The sequence below is a fragment of the Lucilia cuprina genome, chromosome 3 (assembly GCF_022045245.1).
Source record: "Lucilia cuprina isolate Lc7/37 chromosome 3, ASM2204524v1, whole genome shotgun sequence".
NCBI lineage: Eukaryota > Metazoa > Arthropoda > Insecta > Diptera > Calliphoridae > Lucilia > Lucilia cuprina.
Genome location: NC_060951.1, coordinates 49,784,250 through 49,805,621, shown reverse-complemented (window position 1 = coordinate 49,805,621; position 21,372 = coordinate 49,784,250). Strand labels below are relative to the sequence as shown.

The window sequence follows — 21,372 nt, the reverse complement described above, 5'->3', positions numbered from 1 at the left end:
AAAGGGCAAAAAGCACAAGGTGTTGTTTATTTCTTATGCAAAATAAATAAAGTATTTTTATTATTTAAACGATAAAATTTATTATCAGAATGCATTGATGTATATGAAAAGTTAATTGAAGAAGTATTTAATGATCTTTACACTAACTGTATTTACAGTTGAAATGAAAATAAATAACATAAATATGATTGGATTGAAATCATTATTGTAATGTTTTTTGAAAAGAATTATTTCATTTGTGTTTTACAAATAAAAATTAACCTAAGGAAGAATATTTTTTTAATTTCATTGTATTGAAATGATGTAACATTTACAATACTTGATTATCTTTTCAAGAGTAGAAAGTTATGAAAAAAAAAAATTAACTGTATTTAATATTCAATATTCCATACAATTTCTTTAAAATAGTATTATTGCCCTCTTATAGCGAATTTCTTTTTTTTTTCTTCTAAATATCGAGTGATCTTCTAAGTCTCTTATTGGCTTAAATATCTGTTTATCTTTGAGATATCTTGCAAAAATTATAAAAAAACAAAGAAGAGTGCTGTATCGAATCTAATTACCCTTCATCGGAATTTAAAATTAAGGAAAACATATAAATATTGGGTTATTACCATTAAAATTTTATCGAGGTTTAAATTTTTTCTGCATTTTTTCAACAAGCATTAAATTTGTCACCGTATATTTTATAAAATATCTATCCGATTTAATTGTTTTACTCCTTAATTAAAGGTAATGTATTATTATCCTTTTATTAAAGTATTATAATTTAACAATGAAAATAATTATATCAAAAATATAAATAAGTCAAAGACATTCTAAAAACCGCATATTCTATTAAATGGAATATTTCAATGGCAGAATAAAACAAGTAAGTGTTATATTCAGATGTCTCATATACCCTGAAATCTTATATACCCGCCATCGAATCGTATGCCGTAAAAGGAATGCTTCCCTATAAACATCAGGGTTATAGTTGGAATATAGCTTAAGTAAATTATGGACCGAGCTGTTTTGAAATAACAAAATATTAATTTTTAAAAATCAAATATTTTAGTTCAATTTTTAAACTATGGGCGTATAAGTAATTTTCTGAAGGGGTCAATTATTAACCAATACTCATAAAATTTTGTACATAGATTTTGTTTGTGGAGAAACTGTTAATGGAAAATTTCAGCGCAATACTCCAATTTTAAATAAGGAAAACTCGTATTTTAATAACCAAAAGTCGCTACTGTTTTCATTGAATATCATCACTGTATGAAATTTATTTATGTCGAATTTAATTGCTATACTAGTACTTATGAAGCAAATATGCGCGTTAAAGCTGTTTTCAGGAGGTCCACTTGTATGGGGGCTATCCGAAAAAGTGGACCGATATGGCCCTTTTTCAATACCAAACAAACCTTAGCTATAGGAAATATTTGTGCAAAATTTCAACTATGTAGCTCCTCTCGTGTGGTCCCTATCGTGATTTCAAAAGACAGACGGAGGGACGGACAGAATTATTATTAGAAGTTAATAAGGACCCGGAATATATATATACTTTTATGGGTCTATGACTAATATTTCGATGTGTTACAAACGGAATGACAAAATGAATATTCCTCCATATTTTTTGATTGTGGGTATAATAAGGAGGTTTTAAGAAAATAAACTAAGAGTTTATTTTAAAATAATCTACGTAGTTTCGATACAAGTTTCAAAATTTATTGTTTATATCTTAATGAACACGAAAATAAATGTAAAAATTTGAAAAAAAAAAAAACTAGTAGATAAGTATTGTCGGGCATTTTCCACCACGAGTATATTTTTAAAAATTATTTTTCGTAAAGAAAATTTTATTTATAATTTTATTTTAATTCCAAAATATTTAATCGATTTTAGTGAAAACCAAATTTTCTGAATGAGGCTTAAAATAGGAGTATAGGTGAAAAACGTGATGACCTTAATAAATTTGTGAAAAAGATAAATTTTTATGTAATAGTTAGTAATGAAGAGTTTTATTGCGACAATTTTGGACGTTTAAGATATTTTTTTAGAGGGGTTTGTATGCCTACTAAAAGTCAAATAAGGGCCGATCATTACGAAAATCTGCAGTGTCGTTTATACTTATAAAAAAACTTATTTGTGCCAATTTTTGGAAAGGTATATACTATATTATATACTATATCTTTTTGAGATATACTTGACTAAAGAAAGTTTTTGATTTAATTATCCGTACGTTAAATCCATAATATTTTAAATAAAACTTTTACATAATATGTCTACAGATATACATAATATATCTACAGAACGCCACTTCAAATAAATTTTCCAAAAACTTAAAACTCAAATCTATTATTCATATTTATATCACTGCCCTAAATAAAACAAACAAAACTTTCCACAACTAAAATATTTATTTTATTTTGCCAGACAACTACAGCTTTTAACTTTTAATGAAGTACTATGTTATGGCTTAATTTAATTTACTGGCTTTTTGGCTAAAATAAATTGTAGACAAAACAATTCATTTTTATTTACATTTACAGCTATTAGTTTGTGCTAATGTTAAAGTAAATGTATTATTGATTTGGTTTGCTTTCTATATCAAATTGTAATCAATTACTTATTATCTAATGGAAAATAAAATCATGGTGTTTAAATAAAATCAAATCCATCAAATCTTAATGTAAGTTGATTGATAATAATAACACCAACAACAACAGCAATAACATCGACTACAATAATAATAATGTTGATGACAATAACAACATTACTTACAATGAAACAGACAGGACAGCCCTCATATGTTCAACACAAAAAGCACGTGTAAATCAAGGAATATTATTCGTTAATAATGTAATAATATAATGCGCAGAATCCATACTTTTCGAAGAGTAGATATTTATTGTTATTAGATGTATAAGAGTCGATGTTGTTGACTAAAAATAAAGGGAAATTTTAGGTATGGCTCGAGGGATCTGTTTGCAAATGTAATCATGTAAAGAAAGCAACATGCAGTTATTTATTTAGTTAGTTAGTTAGTTAGTTAGTTAGTTAGTTAGTTAGTTAGTTAGTTAGTTAGTTAGTTAGTTAGTTAGTAAGTTAGTTAGTTAGTTAGTTAGTTAGTTAGTTAGTTAGTTAGTTGGTTGGTTGGTTGGTTGGTTAGTTAGTTAGTAAGTTAGTTTGTTAGTTAGTTAGTTAGTTAGTTAGTTAGTTAGTTAGTTAGTTAGTTATTATTATTAAGCTATTACTTAATTTTATGTCAATTAAATTGTTTGTTACTTCACTCTTTTTTTAGTTGAAACCTTTGTTCCGTTACTTCTCTATACGACATTTTTGTACACTGAACCGAACCTTTTTGCATCTGTTAATGAAACTTCATGTAGTTTTTTCACTTTTGCAATCAATATCAAAATATATCCTAATATATTTTCTTTTTAATTCCAAAGAGAATGTGTTATGGAACACAATATATATCAAATAGACATTTTACTCTCTGTCTCTCTTTTTTCATTTTAACTCCTAAATGCTCTTTTTATAAAGTGATGGTACTACTAACAAAAAACGACGTTACAAACGAAACCGCACACGAACAAAACTTCTGACAAAGGAAAACAAATAGAAAATAGAACAACAAAAACAGTTTGAAGTCAGTAAATATACCGAAGCAGCGTATCCTTAAGCGACAAAGGCAAAATGACAATTCAGTTAAATGTTGGATTTACAGATAAACGGACGAAACGGAAATTGTATACAAAACCAAAACTTCCTTTAACGCGAGTGTTGAAAACAGTAATAAATTCTATTAAATTAAATAATGATATTAAAGAAGATAACACAAAATTGTTAATTTAATTAAAAATAATGGAAAAAAATATTAAAATTTCACACATAGTGTAAATAAATTTTAATAATAATGAAAAAATCAAATTAATTTAGTATGTGTTATTTAAATGGAATTCTTTGTCAAACAAATTTCAACCTTTATTGTATTCCCAATGCATTTGCAGAAAAAATATAATGAAGAGAATAAAATAACAGAAATTAATGTCATCTATAAGTATGTTTTATTTTGTTGGTTAAAATATTGTTGAAAAAAATTTATAATTTTATAAAAAATATAACGCTACAAAAAGTGTTTTGATAAAACTTGTATAAACTATGGCGGTATTTCAAAGTTATTTAACTTTTAAAATCCTAAGAGATTTTTATTGTTGCAAAAATACTTTTACTACTTCTGCTAACTTTACTACTATGATTACTACTAGTACTACTCTTATATTTATCAGCCATTGCTAATACTTACTGCTGCTACTACTTCTGTTGCTGTTGCATATAACAAAACCACTTTTAATGCACATTGTGTCAATTTGTGTTAGTGTTTACATGCAGCTCGATGTATATGGATTCCTGGCACACATACACGTATTCATACATATATAAATTAAATCCTTAAAATAGCATTCAGTAAGTTTAAGTATGTTGGTATTTGGCAGTGTATTATTTTCCTTGCAACATTTTCAAAGTCGATAGAATTTGTTCGTAAAATTTTGCATTTGATATTTTTGTATGTTGTGGTTATTAGGTTGTTCCATATATGAGAAATTAAACAATTACATTTTTTCTTTTTAAGAGATTTTATTTTCAAACTTCAAATCCAGTGCATAGAAAAAAATATAGCCATGTTTTCTCAAATAAAATCATTAATTTTTTTTCTAGTACTAACTTTAATTTTAACGGGCATTGAATGTTATGCTTTTGTCTTAATTTTTTCGTTTTTTTTTTTAAATAATTGAGTTTAAAAATTTAATACAATTTGCATTTTTCTAGCCTTCTTTTCTATGTTTTGGTTTTTGAAATTTAGTTTTGGTTATAAATACAAAAGTTATAAATCAATGTAATGTTTTTGCTCAATGTATTGTTATAAGAAAGACATTTTTTTATCATTCTGTGACTTGATAAATTTTTTATGACTAATAAGTTTGAAATTGTTATTTTACTAAATATTTAATTTGTTCTATTAATGAATTTATAATTTTTAATTTTTTGTTTTATTGTTGTGATTATCTCTTTATCATTGAAATCGTATTTTATCGTTTGATAGTTGCAAAACTTTTTTGATACTATTATTTTGACAACTGAGATGCATTCCAATTTTTTCCCATGTTTAGATAGTGATTTTATTGTCTTGAAAACAATATTTTTTTAAATTCTAGATTTGATTTTGAAAATTTAAAATTTCATCGGAATATTTGTATTTTGTTCATAATATTGCTTTATATATACTCAAAACTTATGATTGAATAAAAAAATATAATAATGATATAATCTCTATCTCTATAGGAAAATGTTTAATAAGGGAGATATTCTGAAAAATATTAAGTTCATTATTCTAGTTTGGTAAATGACGCTGACATGGCTGTAAATGCTGGACTTAAAGATTAGAACGAACACACATATCAGCTGTATTGCCAGAAATCTCATTCACCGAAATTAGTGTAAAGAGAACTTTGAAAATAAAAGTGAATTATGGAAGGATAATCACTTAGTTTAGCAAATTTCGATTTTGATGTTATAACTCGTTAGCTCTCGAATTCAAAACATCAGCTTGTATGGAGAAATAGTAAGCCGATAAGATGTTTATGCGGAATTTTATAGTGATATCAATGCTTAAGTGAATTTATGTCATTATCTGAAAAGAACTTTGTATGGGGTCAACAGATCATTACTGAACTCGGCAGTATCAATCAGACTTACACAAAGCTAAGGCGTGCCTATTTTTGTAGACAAACTATAATATTTTACATGATTATGAGTTTAAGAGCTTTTTCCAATGGTACGGTTGTTTGGGGGGCTAGGTGAAATAATGGACAGATTTAAATCACTTTTCGCTCATTCTTAGACTTGCGCATAATTTTTACATGTACAAACTGAGGTATAGACAGACAGGACGAATATAACTTAATCGAATCAGAAAGTGAATCTGAGCCTATTACAGACATCAGCTTACACGCATAATACCCTCCATATTATAGCAATGAAGGGTAAAATGAAACTATTTCATTCTACAGAAAATAAGGTAATGATCAATCACTTTAATTACTATTCAGAAAAAAACCGACTAAAATAGGAAATTCTAAAAATTGAAGACTCTAACAAGCTGTCTGTTTAATTATAAAACAAAAAAATTGAGTTTTAACATCAGTATGGTGATAAAATTTGATGGATCTAAAGTCAATATAAGGATTTCAATTATATTTTTCTATTTTGCCATTAAAAATTTTCTCACAACCCTGATTTTTATATATTAAGTATGTCATGAGTATCGATACAATAGAGATACATCTGATTATATCATTACTTTAAAATTCACTTCCATGGGACAACCTAATAAATATGCACAATTTAACAAAAAAATATTTGCAACTCGGTTAAACTATATTGTGTATACAGCAGGTTGAATGTAGTATGATTGTGCACATACACATATATGAGAATGAAAACAATACTTAATAGTGCTGATGATGATGTTCGTTTCGTTTTTGTTACTCCACACAGAACATGAATGTCACAATGTTAAAATAAGCGTAGTATGTACAGTATAAACAATCAAGTCCTGTTGCCTTAGAAAGCCTAAAGGCTGCTTTTATAAAAAACCAAACAAAAAAAAAAAAAAACAAGAGATTGTAAAAAACAAACACCAGCAAAAATGAAGTCAACCTTAAATTCAAAACCAACTATACAAAACGCAACTGAACCCACCCAACATCATTAGGACTACAACCGAATCGAAACAAAGGAAGGAGTTAAAATAATAGACATACAGAGAGAATTGAGAAAAAGGGAAAAAGTCGACGAAAAACACGGAAAATTTTTATAAAACTGCACTAAAATAACAGCGGCAACAATAGTGAAATTTTCCTTTTGAGCTCAACGTGAATTTTTTATTCAACTCACACCAAACCACGCTGCTCCAACAAACACACACACACAACCGACAACTAACTGTCTTTTATAAATTGTGTTGCATCCTTTCAATTCCATTCCAGTTTATTTACTCTTCCTATTTTTTCTGCGTATTGCTAAAGTTTGTACTATAATTTTTACTTTCTACCGACTATAACAGCAGTAAAATTGTATGTGTTTGGTGCAACAGAGAAACAAAAAAATAACTTTAACCAACATCATCATCGTCAACATCATTGACTCACAGTAGAGCAACAAAATACAGAAACAACAGCAGCAGCATAATGTCCTCGTGCCCTTCAGGATTAATCGCTTATTCAGCAATCGTTTTACTTTGTACTTCCGGTAAGTGAAAACGTCTCTTTTTGTATATTTGTATTTTGTACATGTATTTGTATTTATCTTATACATATACAATTTTAAAGATTGCATTTCATTGAACTGAATTGCATTTCAATGTTATTCAATAAACTTGAAATGTATACTGTATTAATGCAACATGCAACATACTGTCACATTTATATTCACTCACACAAACACAGTTTCCTGGTGAAAAACAAAACAAAATAAATTCAGGAAACAACAATAAAAGAAAAATTAAAGAAATATATTTTATTTAATTAAATTTTCTTTCTCTATATACATAGGTACTTCTGCGGAAAAATTCAGCTACTTTTAGTTACTCAATAAAAATAGTTATTTCTCAATTCGATTACCCAATACAATTCGATTCGCTTAAAGAATTTTCAATTAAATTTTCTATTAGAAAATCATGCTGTATCTCATCACTGTTGTTCTTCTTTCATGCTATCTAATGAGAAATAAATTGCTTAAAATATTCATTACGTTCTTAGAGAAATTCCAGAAGTTTTTAGAAACTGTGCTCAAAACTACTATAAATATGCAAATATTCGATACTCAATATTTTTTAACACTAATGAATATCATCTGCATTGAAAGTAATTTTCTTGTGAAATTTATTAACTTAAAATATTTTAGTCCAATTAAATTTTAAAAAACGTTTTTTTGCCTTATGGGGGCGAGTGAGAATTTAATTTAATTAAAAACAAAAACAAATTTATTTGCAAAAAGTAAAAGATACATTAATATGAATGCATTAAAACTCTTAATTAAGGAAATAATTAATTATTTTATTATTACAATATACCGTTTTTAGGCAAATTTTTATGAATTGCATAATTTCACCCTAGACAACTATAGTGGGACAACCGTAAGTCTTTGTGTTTCATATGAAAAATTTGGCATTTATAACTTTCATATTAACATAAATGCCTTTACAAAAGAAATGAACCTTTTAGGTTCACATTTGCCCATAAATTTGTCATTCGAAAATTTTACTTTTAAATAACATAAAGTAGGATCTACCAAAATCGAAAAATTTGTATTCGTTAATATATACATAGCTAATTGACCAATTAAAATAAAATTTTGCATTTTGATAGTCTAAAGTTTCCTAATTTTAATTTTAACTTAAACGAAAAAAGTTGATTTTGCACAGACTTTTGTGGCTGCCAAATTCCGCTTAAAAATGCAAATTTCTTTAAAAATCCTCTGATAATTGACTAATATTTGTTTATCGTAATACTGGTTTACTGTGTCTTTGGAATAATGGCAAACGAATATGTCTGGACAAAAAACGGGCTTGTGGTGTGAAATCATAGCTTTTCGAACTCAATACAAAAAAAGTGAGCAATGAGTTAGTTTTTCTGACAATCGTGTTCTAGATAAGATATATTATTGTTTCTATCTTATTAACTTAATATTTTACTTAAATTTTATTTATTATTTTTATTTTATTCAAATTTATCATATTGCAAATATATAGCATAAACCAAAAGAATTTACTCCATGGAAGTACTGAAAAAGACCTGAAGAAGTGATGATTTTAACACAGTCTTTTCAAATTCACTACATGGGAAGTGATTCTCAGAAAGTAATTTTTTATGTTTTGTTTTTGAAGTTATTTTTTTTTTTTTTTTTGAAGGCAATAAAATCACTTCCTCAGAAGGTAAACAAATTTACTTAGTGCTACTTTTGAAGTAGTGATAAATTTTATTTTTTTGAAGCAGTTAGTTTTTTTTTAATACTGATATGACTGATTTCAATACAAATATTGTGGATTTTCAGAAGGGCAGATATACGAACATATGCAGCTTACTCGATTCATAATTGCATAAAATTCCAGAATATATATGTACTTTATTGGATATAAAAAGAAAATTTTTTGACACAACTAGGAATGGTAAATATGCAGTTTATCACCATTAATGTCACTGAAGTTTATGGAGTGAAATTTGCTCAGCAGTCCTTCGTCAGTTCAAACATCAAGACAGACGGACGATAAACGTTAAATTTAATACCTTTTTAAGTACAATTGACTCGTAGTCAATCTGATATCACTGAAAAAAAACAATATTTGGTCTCTGTTTTATACACTTGTTTCTGTTTTTTGTCCAGGTATTTTCGGTATTAATTTTTTTACCCGAGCTATCACAAACTGTCGGTGTACAGTAATAAGTCGTGAAAGATAGAACTTTAAAGAAAAACCAAATGAGTTTAGGAAAATGCGTTTACTCGGAAAGCATTTACGAATGTTGCAATTTTCATTTAAATAAATATCGCCTATTTTTTAACACAAACACAAGATTAAAATTAAAGTTTTTTAAAGAGGTGGTTGGTTGTGTAAAAAGATACATAAAAGTTTACAAAATAAGAACAAATGGTTTTACTTACTTAACAACTACATAGATATTTCCCCTCAAATGGCAAAGCCAAAAATAAGTACTTATCATGATAAAAGGATGTCATTTTTAAACTCCTTATAAGTTGTCATTACAAAGTAATCTGTTAGTTCAGGATATTGCTGGGTAACATATATTCGTGTTATTTCAGAAAATTTTAAGAAATTAAATTTTCTACCTACGTAGAATATTATTGCATACCTGATTTGTTGAAAGCAACTGTTTTTCATTGGACTTGTATTTAAATGTTTATTTTTAACAGAAAAATGCTTGGAAATTTATTGAAATCGACAACATTTTCATCTACCAAAAAAACATTTATTTTACTTTCGCTTTAGATCTATAACATTAGACCTGCTCCTAGATGTATGGAAAAAATAGAAAACTGGCAAAACTATTCATACTCAAAGTTACATAATACTTTAGTCTATACTCAACACATTAATTTTTTGTTAATTACTTCCCATCAAAAGCTCGGTAATTTGTTACTTACAAACCGAAATCCATGGTTCGAATTCCCTCTGGCTCTTTATGTTATTAAAAACAAAACAACTTACTCAACAACTTCTTTGTAAGCGAAATTGAAAGTACATAATTAACTCCCTATTTTTAAGCGAGCGTAAAAGTACTTGCCTCCAATGTTATCACCATGTTAAATAATGAGTTAAAATGCTAATAAAAAAGTTATAAAAGGAGGTTTTATTAGCATTTTAACTCATTACTTTTCAATGTAAGGTATTGAAAATATACAGGTTAGAGATTTTTTTAAGGACATCCTTATAAACACGTTTGTATTAAATTTCACTTATACATATGCAATTCTATATAATAAAACTAAAATTTTGTGTATTGTTCATGAATTTGTAGTACGTTTGATTATATCAAGTGTAATACTTTTAGCATCAATTCAATTCTAAATGAAATTTAAGATCTTTTAAATTTTCAATATATACAGTACACATATTTTTTTGCCCTAAAGTAAGTTTGTCAATTTATTTGAAATTCATATAAATTTGTAATCCTTATAGCCATAGCCTTCTCTTATTAAAAAATTAATTCTAAAATTAGAATAACAGTTATGTTTTGCTCTTAAACCAAAATTTTAATACGCAAATAGACTTTTTAATAAAACATTAATACTATTTTCATAGTTTAAAGAATTATTTTCATTAAGCCGTACTATGTACAGTAGAGTTATAACTCTTATACAATTTTTGAAAACTTGAAATCGGTCGTACTCATTGCACATAGAGCATAAAAATATATGTCCAAAAAGTATATTACTTTATCTCGAGCGTTAAAAAAGTTTTTAGAAAATCGATTTGTCGCGGAAGGTTTTTGCACCAAAATGACTTCTGAAACAAGTTTTTCGTTATCAGCACACTACTGGCTACCATGTAGTATAAGGCCTAATTTTGTTAATAACCCTAATGTACAGCCTTTGTATTATCGGTAGATTTGTTTTTACTGAAAGGTATATACAATTCGTTGCAACCACTTATAGAAATCGAAATTGTATTTTATAAAATCATTTTGTTATATTTACATCTATTTCTATTTTAATAAACATTACATTCGTACAAGAGTAGCAAAGAAATGAAACTGAATAAATATTTACGTAAAAATCGAAGTAATGAAATTCTTGTTTTAAAAATAATTTTATTTTTATAAAATATAAAATGTGTATCTTTAAGAAAAATATACAAGAAGAAATGCATAAATATGTTTAATATTTAATATTTAAAACCAAAACATTTTGTTGGTGAATTCTTTAGCAAAAAACTAGAATTTATATTATTAAAAAATTTTATTTGCTTAAATTTTAAACAAAATATTTATAATCCCAGCGAAACATAAACATAGTATTTCTAAAAGGATCACTTCAGTAAAAATTGCTATTTTCAAGAAGCTGGAATTTAAATTTTTTTTAATTTATTTTATCTTCCAAAAAACTTCCAAAAAACCGAAAGAGAAGTAGAATTTACTACATGGCAATATGGAAAAAGACATAAAGAAGTAATGATTTTAACGCAGCCTTTTCGTAGAAGGGAAGCTCTATATATCATATATCTACATAGTAAATTTCGTTTAATTTTTGATTTTGGAAAAGTTTTCTTTCTTTTTGCTGGGTTTTTATTATATTAAAATCATTTGTGGTATATTAAGTAGTTTTACAAAACAGTTTATACTTTCACAATGTTTTAATTTAGTTTTCATTTAATTTCAATTTAAAAGTAAAATTATGTTTTGCCAAAAAAAATGTTAAAAATATTAACACTATAGTTGTTAGTTTAAATGTATCTATCAGTGTTGTCAACTATGCTGTTTAAGACATTGTTAAAAACATAGATCTTGCTTATGTTGCATTCGCATTGCTGTATGTATTTTTTAAGGCAGTTACATGTGTCATAGTAATTTTCTGAAGGGACTTTTATGGGGACTAGGTGAAATCCTGGACCGATACTAGATACAAAATACTTATGCAAAATTTCAGTTCTCTAGCTCGTCCTCTGTGGACTCTGTTGTGTTTTCAACAGACAAACGTACGGATGTATATGGCTAGATATGATCCTTTCCTTATACATTTTGGTACGTAAATTTACGTATACGTAAAGGTTACCTATGTACAATTTAATCATATTATTAGTGTTTATAAGTGAATTTTGACCTTTCATCTACAAACACGTGTACATCTTTTTCCAATATACAGTGTTGTTGTTGCTTATTAACAAAGAATGGAAAAAATATCACATTTTTTATGAAATTTTCAGAGGTTGTCTCGGATTTTTGCTCATATCTCCGTTATTTACCGACTGATTTTGCTGATTTTAAATAGCGATCTTCTCGAAAGCATGTCGAACAGAACATGTCTAAAAACTGATTTCAACAGAGAGACAGACAGACAGACAGACAGACAGACAGACAGACAGAAAGAAAGACAGGCAGACAGACAAAGGGACAGACGTACATGGCTTAATCAACTCCGCTATACTTATAGGGTCGGAAAATTATATTAAAGAAATTACAAACGGAATGACAAACTAATATATACCCTTCTCACGAAGGTGAGAACAACATTGATTTTACTTGTATGAATAATATTGTTATAGTCATTAAATTTTTTACTGCCACAATACTGCCCTTTTTAGGTGGTTTATACAGACCATTGATAACACAACATTGAACACATCTACGTCATCTTGAAATTTTTAAATTTTTTTAAAAGTAAAAGTATTGAAATTGCCAGTGTAACCAAATAATAAAAATTTGTTTTTTTAACTTTGTGGAATATTTATTAAGAATTAGAAGCAAATGAGAGTGTTTGAGAATTGAACAATGATCAAGCAATTCTGAACCTTTATTTCCAAAATATGGAGTTAAATAAGAATATATCAGATGTGACAAACAGGGAAATATTTTTATAGTACATGTAGAAATATAAGAAAATCTGTGAATTGTGTAGGTGTTTCTATTTTTTGAATAAAGAAAATTTTATTATGAATATATGTTTTTGAATATCGTATATGATTCATCGAATGCAACAATTTTTCCAAGTCATGGTTTACTATTTCATGAAATTACACATTGTATGTATACATATATCACGTTTCACATTGCTGCATATATGTATGTTAATTTCAATATCATTTTGTTTATAATTTAAATGATGTTAAATTACACTATTATTATTTCCTGCATAAATAGTATAGAAATTATGGTAATCATGTCTAGACTTACTAACATTTATATTTTGTATAAATAATATTTATGATGTGTATAATAAAAATTTCATATATATTTTATATTTAACATGCAAAGCTAAAAGTGTTGGAATTAAATATTTTTTGTGTTGCATATACAATAATTTTTTTTTTTTTTTTTTTTTTTGAGTTAAATATAGGACGAATGTGTGTGTTGAAGTAGCCAATATTTTTGGTTATTAATTTTAATTTAACGAAAAAAGATTTTACCATCCCTCCATGGTTTAAGTACCATTAAAAATAAAGCTATTGTATTAGCTTTAATTTTTATACATATATGTATATATTGTTATAAAATCACTATCGAAATAGACTTTTCATGGTGCATGTATGTTGCGTATGAGTATTATTTAATTATATTAAATGGTACTCATACGTATATACGTTCTAAGATGATTTGTTATACATAAGAAAATCGAAGTTTGTAAAAAAAAACATATAACAACATTTCATTTTATATACGATCTTTAAACTACTTAGTGAAATATAAATATTAAAATTCATTAATTTAGTTAAAAATCATATAATTTCAATAAAATTATGACGATCTGATGATAATGAAATAATACTATAACACTACATTTTTTTTTTCAAAAATAAAAAAAACATAAAAATACTTCTTAAATTAAAAATTAGTGAATTTAAAATACAATGACTACATCTTTTCGCATCTTCAGAAGTTCTTTTTTTGCTGGGTTATTTTTAAATCAATAAAAATAAAATTGCATAATTTCATATAATTATTAAAAAAAACTCTTTAGAAAACACTTTATTTAAGTTATAAAAATATATTTCATTTATAGTGCAATTATACAAATAAAAGAAAACAAAAGCGCTGAAAAAAACTATATTTTTATTTTATCAAGAACAAACTGAACTGAATTTACTTTACGCTACAACACACTTGAGAATCAAATTGTTACATGGACAGCAAAAACCAATGACCGCTAAGTGACCATTGCTTAAATGCAGACAATACATGAACAGACCCACATTGCTATAAATAAACCCAGAAGTTTTTGGAATACTATATCGATTTGGGCAGTACTTGTTTAAGCCGGATTATTGGACAAGTTTACGTAGAGAAAAATTCGTTTGGTTATCTTAAACTACAGGGTACATTTGTAATAAATGCTTACTTGTATAATACTTGCATACCAGCCAGCAGCAAAACTATTTAATTCAAAAACAAAAAATATAAAAATGGACTTCCAAAAACCCACAACTACTACGCCATACCAAAAGTTATAATAAAATAAAGTAACAAGTATTCATATTCACATATTTGTACTCCAACTGGTAGTGTTGAAAAACATTCTTGCAAAAACAAATAAAATTAAAAAAAACTTTAGAATAGAGCAAAAGATAAAGTTTATTTACACAAAAAAAAGAAACATTACATTTAAAATTTTTATTTTTTACACACTTATAGAATTGTGTATGGGTATTTTTATTTAATTTTTTTGTGGAACCCCCACATTTATTTGTGTTTAACTAAAAACAAACAGCAAAAATAAACACAAATGTATAGAAAAAAATTTGTGTAAAAAAATTATATAATATTTATATTTTATTGCAGCTAATGGCTAAATTATAGTTAAGCGTTTTTTTTTTTTTTTGCTAAAGTTTTATTTAACCCTAAATTGTTTTGCTGCTAAGTTCATATAATAAAATTGTAACTATTTTTTATCTTTAATTAACCAGTAAAAAGTTATAATGAAAAAGTAATAAGTTAAAAAAGTAAAAAGGCCGTTTTTCACTACTTCCTCATGCATTTTAACTCATTATTATAATACTTATAGAGCTTGCTTACAAATCACTAATTATATAAGTAAGTAGTTAAACATTTTTTAGTAAACTTTTTGAAAAACAGGCGTTTTTCTTTAATTTGTACCCGAATAAAGTTTTGGTCCTCGTAATTACATTACATGTTATCTAAAACATTATTGTGATTTCTTTTCTGACATTTATTTATTAAAGGTTACTCATAATGCATTACATTTTATAAAACTCATAAAAGAAGAGTATTCATTGCAATTTATACACATTTTTTATAAAGACTATACGAAAACTACTTCATTAACAGAAACGCAGTTCAAAACAAAAAATTGTTTAATTATTCTACGACATAAGCAATAACAGCTGTAAAAGAAGCACTTTTAATCATTTGATTAAAATAAGTAATGTTTTCACAAAAGAACACAAAGAAGGGCGAAAGGCAGAATAAAAAACGAAAACACCATTAATTATACTTCGATTTTCACAGTGACTCTTCTCCATTTGATTTTATTCTTATGAGTCAATTATAAAAATTAACATCGAAATAAAATTCGGAATTAATAACATTTGTATAAGAATAATTTGCTTTACTTTAAAAAGTTTTCTTTAATCCAATTGTAATCCAATTTTAAAAATTTCGATAGTGTCTATGGAATGCACTTGAAATATAAAATCTCAAAAAGGGTTAAATATTACTGAAAGTCAAACAAAATGTAAAAGTTTAGAAAAAAGCCTTTAACCATTAAATTTAATTGCACTTATGTACAATGTCTATGGTCTATAATAGTTTATAAAAGCCACTTTTATTAAAAATTACAGGCTAACATGAAAAATATACTAAAGGACAAAATTTACAATTTTAAATAATATTTGTTTTGTATTTATTGAAAATACAATTAAAGGCAACATTATTTGCAAATAAATAAAAAAAATCTTAAAAATGCAGCAACAACAAGTGAAAGCGATAAATTCGGCTGCGCAGAATCTCTCCACTTTAAACTCTAGGGTAATATTTGGAATAGGACTTAAGTCAATTATGGACCGAGCTCTAACAAATTATTAATTTTTAAAATCAAAATATTTTTACATACATAATAATTATGGACCGATTGTCATAAAATTTTGTAAAAGGATTTCGATTCGTATAATATCGTCATGAGCGTAAAAGTAAATTTTAGAAGGGATTGGTTGGTTGGTTTACGTGGTAGTTCACTACACGCGAACTGTCAAGTAGAGTCAAAGAGACCCCGTTTTGACCGGACCACTCCACTCGTCAGATGTTGAATTTGTAGTATTAGATCCAGCCCGTAGCTGTGAGAAATCTGAGGATATCATTAAGCCTAAAGACAGATATCTCGCCAAGGTTAGATATGAAGTAATTGCCAAGGAAGCGGTTTCTCTTTACGGCCAGAGCAGGGCATTCACAGAGGAGATGGAAGACCGTTTCTTCCTTTTCCCTGTCTTTGCAACTGCGACAGTGATCATTGAAAGGGAGCCCAAGCCGACTTGCGTGTCTGCCTATTACCCAGTGTCCTGTTATTACTGCTATCAGCCTCGATATGTCCCGCCTACTTCGATTTATAAGGTGTCTTGTGCGTTTCTCATTGAAGGAGGGCCACAATAACTTGGCCCCTTTACATGTGTCTAGGTTATTCCATCTGTTTTCAGCTTTTTGAAGAAAGAATCTGAGGATATTGCTCTTGATATAACTTAACGGAGTTGCTACTGGAACGGCGTCGGAGATATCAAGAGCAGATCCCGTTCTTGCAAGCTCATCTGCCTGTTCATTACCGTAGTAGTCCCTATGCGCAGGGACCCAAACAAGGGTAATGTCAGACAGCCGACCCAGCATTGACAGATCCTTCTTGCATTGTCTGACTAATAAGGAAGTAGTAGTATAAGAGTTTAGTGAGAGAAGTGCCGCTTGACTATCGACAAAGATTCCTATGTTGCCGCGAATATTGAGGTCATGTAACACCCTACAGGCTGACATTATCGCAAAAATTTCAGCCTGAAAGACACTACAGTTGTTGGGAAGACGATGGGATATACTTACCCCAGCTTCTTCACAAAAGACACCAGAACCAACGCCGCAGTTCATTTTAGAACCATCTGTAAAGATTCTGGTGGTATATTCGCTCGGTAGATTACCTCTACACCACTCGCTCCTGGAAGGAACTCTGACTTTGAAGACTCTATCAAAGTCCGTGTGTGGGGTAATATAGTCGGATGGTTGGTTCAAGATTGGAGGTAGCAAGCTTAAAATCTTAGCGTGTCCATATGTTCTTGATATCCAACTTCCGGATGAGTTAAGTCTTACTGCGCTACAAGCAGATATGGTCATTATGTGCAGATCTATGGGTAGGATATGCAATATAGTGTTCAGAGCTTCTGAAGGACTAGTTCTTATGGCACCTGTTATCCCAATGCATGCTGATCTCTGAACTTTGTATAGTTGATCCACAACAAACTTCTTCTTAGTTGAAGTCCACCATACAAGAGATCCGTATGTAAGAATAGGACGTACTATGGCTGTGTACATCCATTTAACTATGTTGGGACTAAGTCCCCATTTCATTCCAAACATCTTACGACAGGTATAGTAGGCGACCGTTGCCTTCTTGACTCTGTGCTGGATGTTGAGTTTCCATGATAATTTGGAGTCTAGAATAGTTCCTAGATATTTGGCATTGTTTGATAAGGGGATTTCGCGGTTTTTTAACCGTGGCAGGTTGAAGCTTGGAATCTTGGTCTTTGTTGTGAATAGTACCAGTTCTGTCTTACTTGGATTTACTCCTAGACCACTGTCTGTGGCCCAATTACTGAGTAGCACCAGAGCACCAGACATAATATCGCTAATCACGTCTGGGAACATTCCTGATACCAGTATCACAACGTCGTCCGCATAGGCAACGACCTTTATCCCTCTGTTGTCCAGTTCCTTAAGAATCGTATTAACAACGATAAGCCAAAGTAGTGGAGAGATTACACCGCCCTGAGGTGTGCCTCGTTCAACTCGTTTGGACTTAACGCTGTTACCAAGACTTGCAGTAATAATTCTAGATTTCAACATAGTTACCAACCAGTTGCTGATATATTCTTCAACATCCAGATTAGCGAGAGCTTGTTGAATTGCAGAAGTATTTACGTTATTGAAGGCACCTTCTATGTCTAAGAAGGCTCCCATAGTGTATTGTTTGAATTCGAGGGATCTTTCTATAACTCTTACAACCTCATGTAGAGCTGTCTCAGTAGATCGTCCTTTAAGGTAGGCATGTTGACTGGTTGAAAGCCGTGATGAGCTCTCTAGCCGTTGCCTAATATGTGAGTCGATGAGTCTTTCCAGCGTTTTGAGTTGAAAAGATGAAAGACTAATTGGACGAAAGTCCTTCGCATTTTCATGACTCCTTTTGCCAGCTTTGGGAATAAAAACGACCTTAACCTTTCTCCAGTTTACCGGAACATGGTTGAGAGAGAGGCTGAGCGTGTATATTCTATGAAGCCAGGGGATGATATATTCTTTTGCACTTTGTAACATCTTTGGCAAAATGCCATCAGGCCCTGGTGATTTGAAAGGGGAAAAACTATCAATCGCCCATGAGATTCTATCATAAGAGATGATATTTTCATTGATTCCCGTTAGAGTCCTACTGTCAGTGAAGATTTCCTTGACAGCATCTTTGCAGCCAGGGAAGTGAGTATTCAGTAGGATGTCAAGAGATTCTGCCGAGGATTCTGACCAAGTGTCGTCCTTCCTCTTAATATAGGTTGGATTAGATTGGCCTTTAGCAAGAATTTTGCTAAGTCTAGCAGAATCCTTTGTGTTATCTATAGATTCGCAGAAACTTCTCCATGAGGTTCTTTTTGCGAGTGCTATAGCTTTCTTATAAACTTTTAGTTTGTCGCGGTATGGCTGCCACGATTTATTGTTGTAGCATGTGTTAAAGGCCCTACGTGTTTCCTTACGTAGTTAGAAGGGAACCTTATCATAATTTTTGTATAGAACTGGTTTACGTCGAATTTCATCGCAATACTTGCATTTTTAAATAACAAAATCTCTAATTTTAATAAAGAACAACCTTTTTTGTAGGAAACCGTCTGTAGGGTCTAGGGCATTTATAGATCAATTCTCATTAAACTCGGAACGTAGTTCCGAAGTACAAAATTTTTATGTCGATTTTCATCGCTGTATCATTATTTTCTAAATCATCCTCATTACATTTGCTTAAGAGAACTATATTCATATAAGGGGTATTGTCAAGGATACTTAATGGTCTGATCCTCAAAAAAAAAAAAAATGAAAGAGAGATTTTGGCTTACATATATAATTATAATTGTGTCGAAGTTCAGTACTATAAATTTAAAAGCTATTTTTCACTATACCTTTAAATGCATGTATGGCAGCTATTCAAAAACATGGACCGACATTGCCCATTTTCAATACCAAATAAACCTAAATTTCTAGCCTGTAGTTTTTTGCTTTCGGACTCTATCGTGCATTCAACAGACATACAGACGGGACATGGCTAGATCGTCTTAGAATGTAATAAGGACCCACTCTATATAAAGCCATGGCGTACCATGTAGCAAAATGTGTTATTATAATTATAACTGCTTTCAGTAGAATAAATTTGTAAGTTAAGTGGCATCAATATTTTACCAACTTTATATCTCAGTTTTATATTAATTTATAATCAAAATCAATTGGAATAATTTTCCTACAAAAAAATCAATTAAAAAGTTGTTCTTTTCATTTTAAATGTTTAACAAATAGTTTAATTGAATGTGGAAAATAAAATCAATGTGTTGTTTTTTTCTCTTCTAAATTTTTTCAAATATTTGTACACAAAATTTAGCCACTCTTGCATTTTTAGTTGTTTTTTTTATTTGCTTGTTCATTTGGACTATTTGTATATATTATGATTGAGATTAACTCGTTTTTATATATATTCAATTTATAGAGTTTTTTCCCGCCATAAGTTTTAATGAAAATCAAATATTTATTTTAAATGTTATTTTGTGCAAGTTTTGTAGTTTTCATAGTTTTATAAATAATTTTTAAAGTAAATATGGCAATTGATGTTAGAATAGTTTCTGGAGTGGTGAGTTGTTATACCCTACACCATTATAATGAGGAGAGTATTATGCGTTTATATTTATATTTGTAACACTCAAAAATATTGGTGCTAAAAGCAAACTAAAAGTAATTCAATCAGCTCAGAGTCAATATCTAATTCGATTTAGCTTTGTCCGTATGTCCATCCATCCATCCGTCCGTCTCCACGAGAAGCTTGTGCTCAAGCCATAGTTAGCGGTTTAAAGATAATTTGGTGAAATTTGTCACATATTTTCTTTTCGACTCAAACACGAAAGCTATTGAAAATTATAGAAAATCTGCAAAATTTAGTTTTATAGAAGTCTAAATAACATTACCGATTTTTGTAATGATCGGAAATTATTTGACCCTAGCCTTCATACAAACTTCCCTTCAGAAAATGATTCCATGGACAAAATTTACTTAAGAACATTAAAAATACGATGAAATTCTACATAAATAACTTCGATGTAGACGTAAATTCCTCTCTCACAATTTATAAGGATAGGTCGGCCATGCCCGGCTGTACATTCATACTTGTTTTTAAATTGTGTAGTTTATACATGCCATACATGGATATATGTGGAATTACTAATGATTTTTAATTATAAAATTTTTGAGGTTTCCCAAATAAGAATGAAGAAAGAATCATCTATAAATAAATCATTAAAGTCTTATCACTAAAATCACTTTAATATGACTGATTTAATTTTATATATAAGGACACATTCAAGAAATTTCTTAAATACTTGATCATTATTATAATATATTTTTTTGCATTTTTATCTTACGTCAGCTAACTATTAAAGAATTTAAAATCATAATCTTTTCCGAAAAAAAAGAAATGACATTTTCTTTGTAATTTTTATTTTGTTGACTTTCGCAGCATGAGAGAATAAACAGATGACAAAACCCTTTCAATTTACCCTTGCTTGGCAAAAACAAACAACTATTGTAGCAACCAACAATATAATTTTCCATATACTTGCCATTATGAATGCACTAAAGAGTATATCAGCTT

General features: G+C 28.7%; 1 protein-coding gene across 8 annotated transcripts in view; it reads left to right on the top strand.

Moving 5' to 3' along the window:
• LOC111674888 (carbonic anhydrase-related protein 10) overlaps positions 1 to 21,372 on the top strand; it is a 176,154-nt gene that overhangs the window by 139,429 nt on the left and 15,353 nt on the right. The window contains exons 1-2 of one of the 8 annotated variants that reach the window (XM_046945763.1): positions 3,709 to 3,884; positions 6,442 to 7,299. The exons of 2 other annotated variants lie outside the window; for them this stretch is intronic. In XM_046945763.1, the coding sequence (XP_046801719.1) occupies positions 7,239 to 7,299 (61 nt within the window). In that variant the 5' untranslated portion in view covers positions 3,709 to 3,884; positions 6,442 to 7,238. Of the gene's footprint in view, positions 1 to 3,708; positions 4,049 to 4,210; positions 4,456 to 6,441; positions 7,300 to 21,372 lie in introns of those variants that run through there. 5 more of the 8 variants (XM_046945766.1, XM_046945762.1, XM_046945761.1 and 2 more) reach the window with 5 other exon arrangements.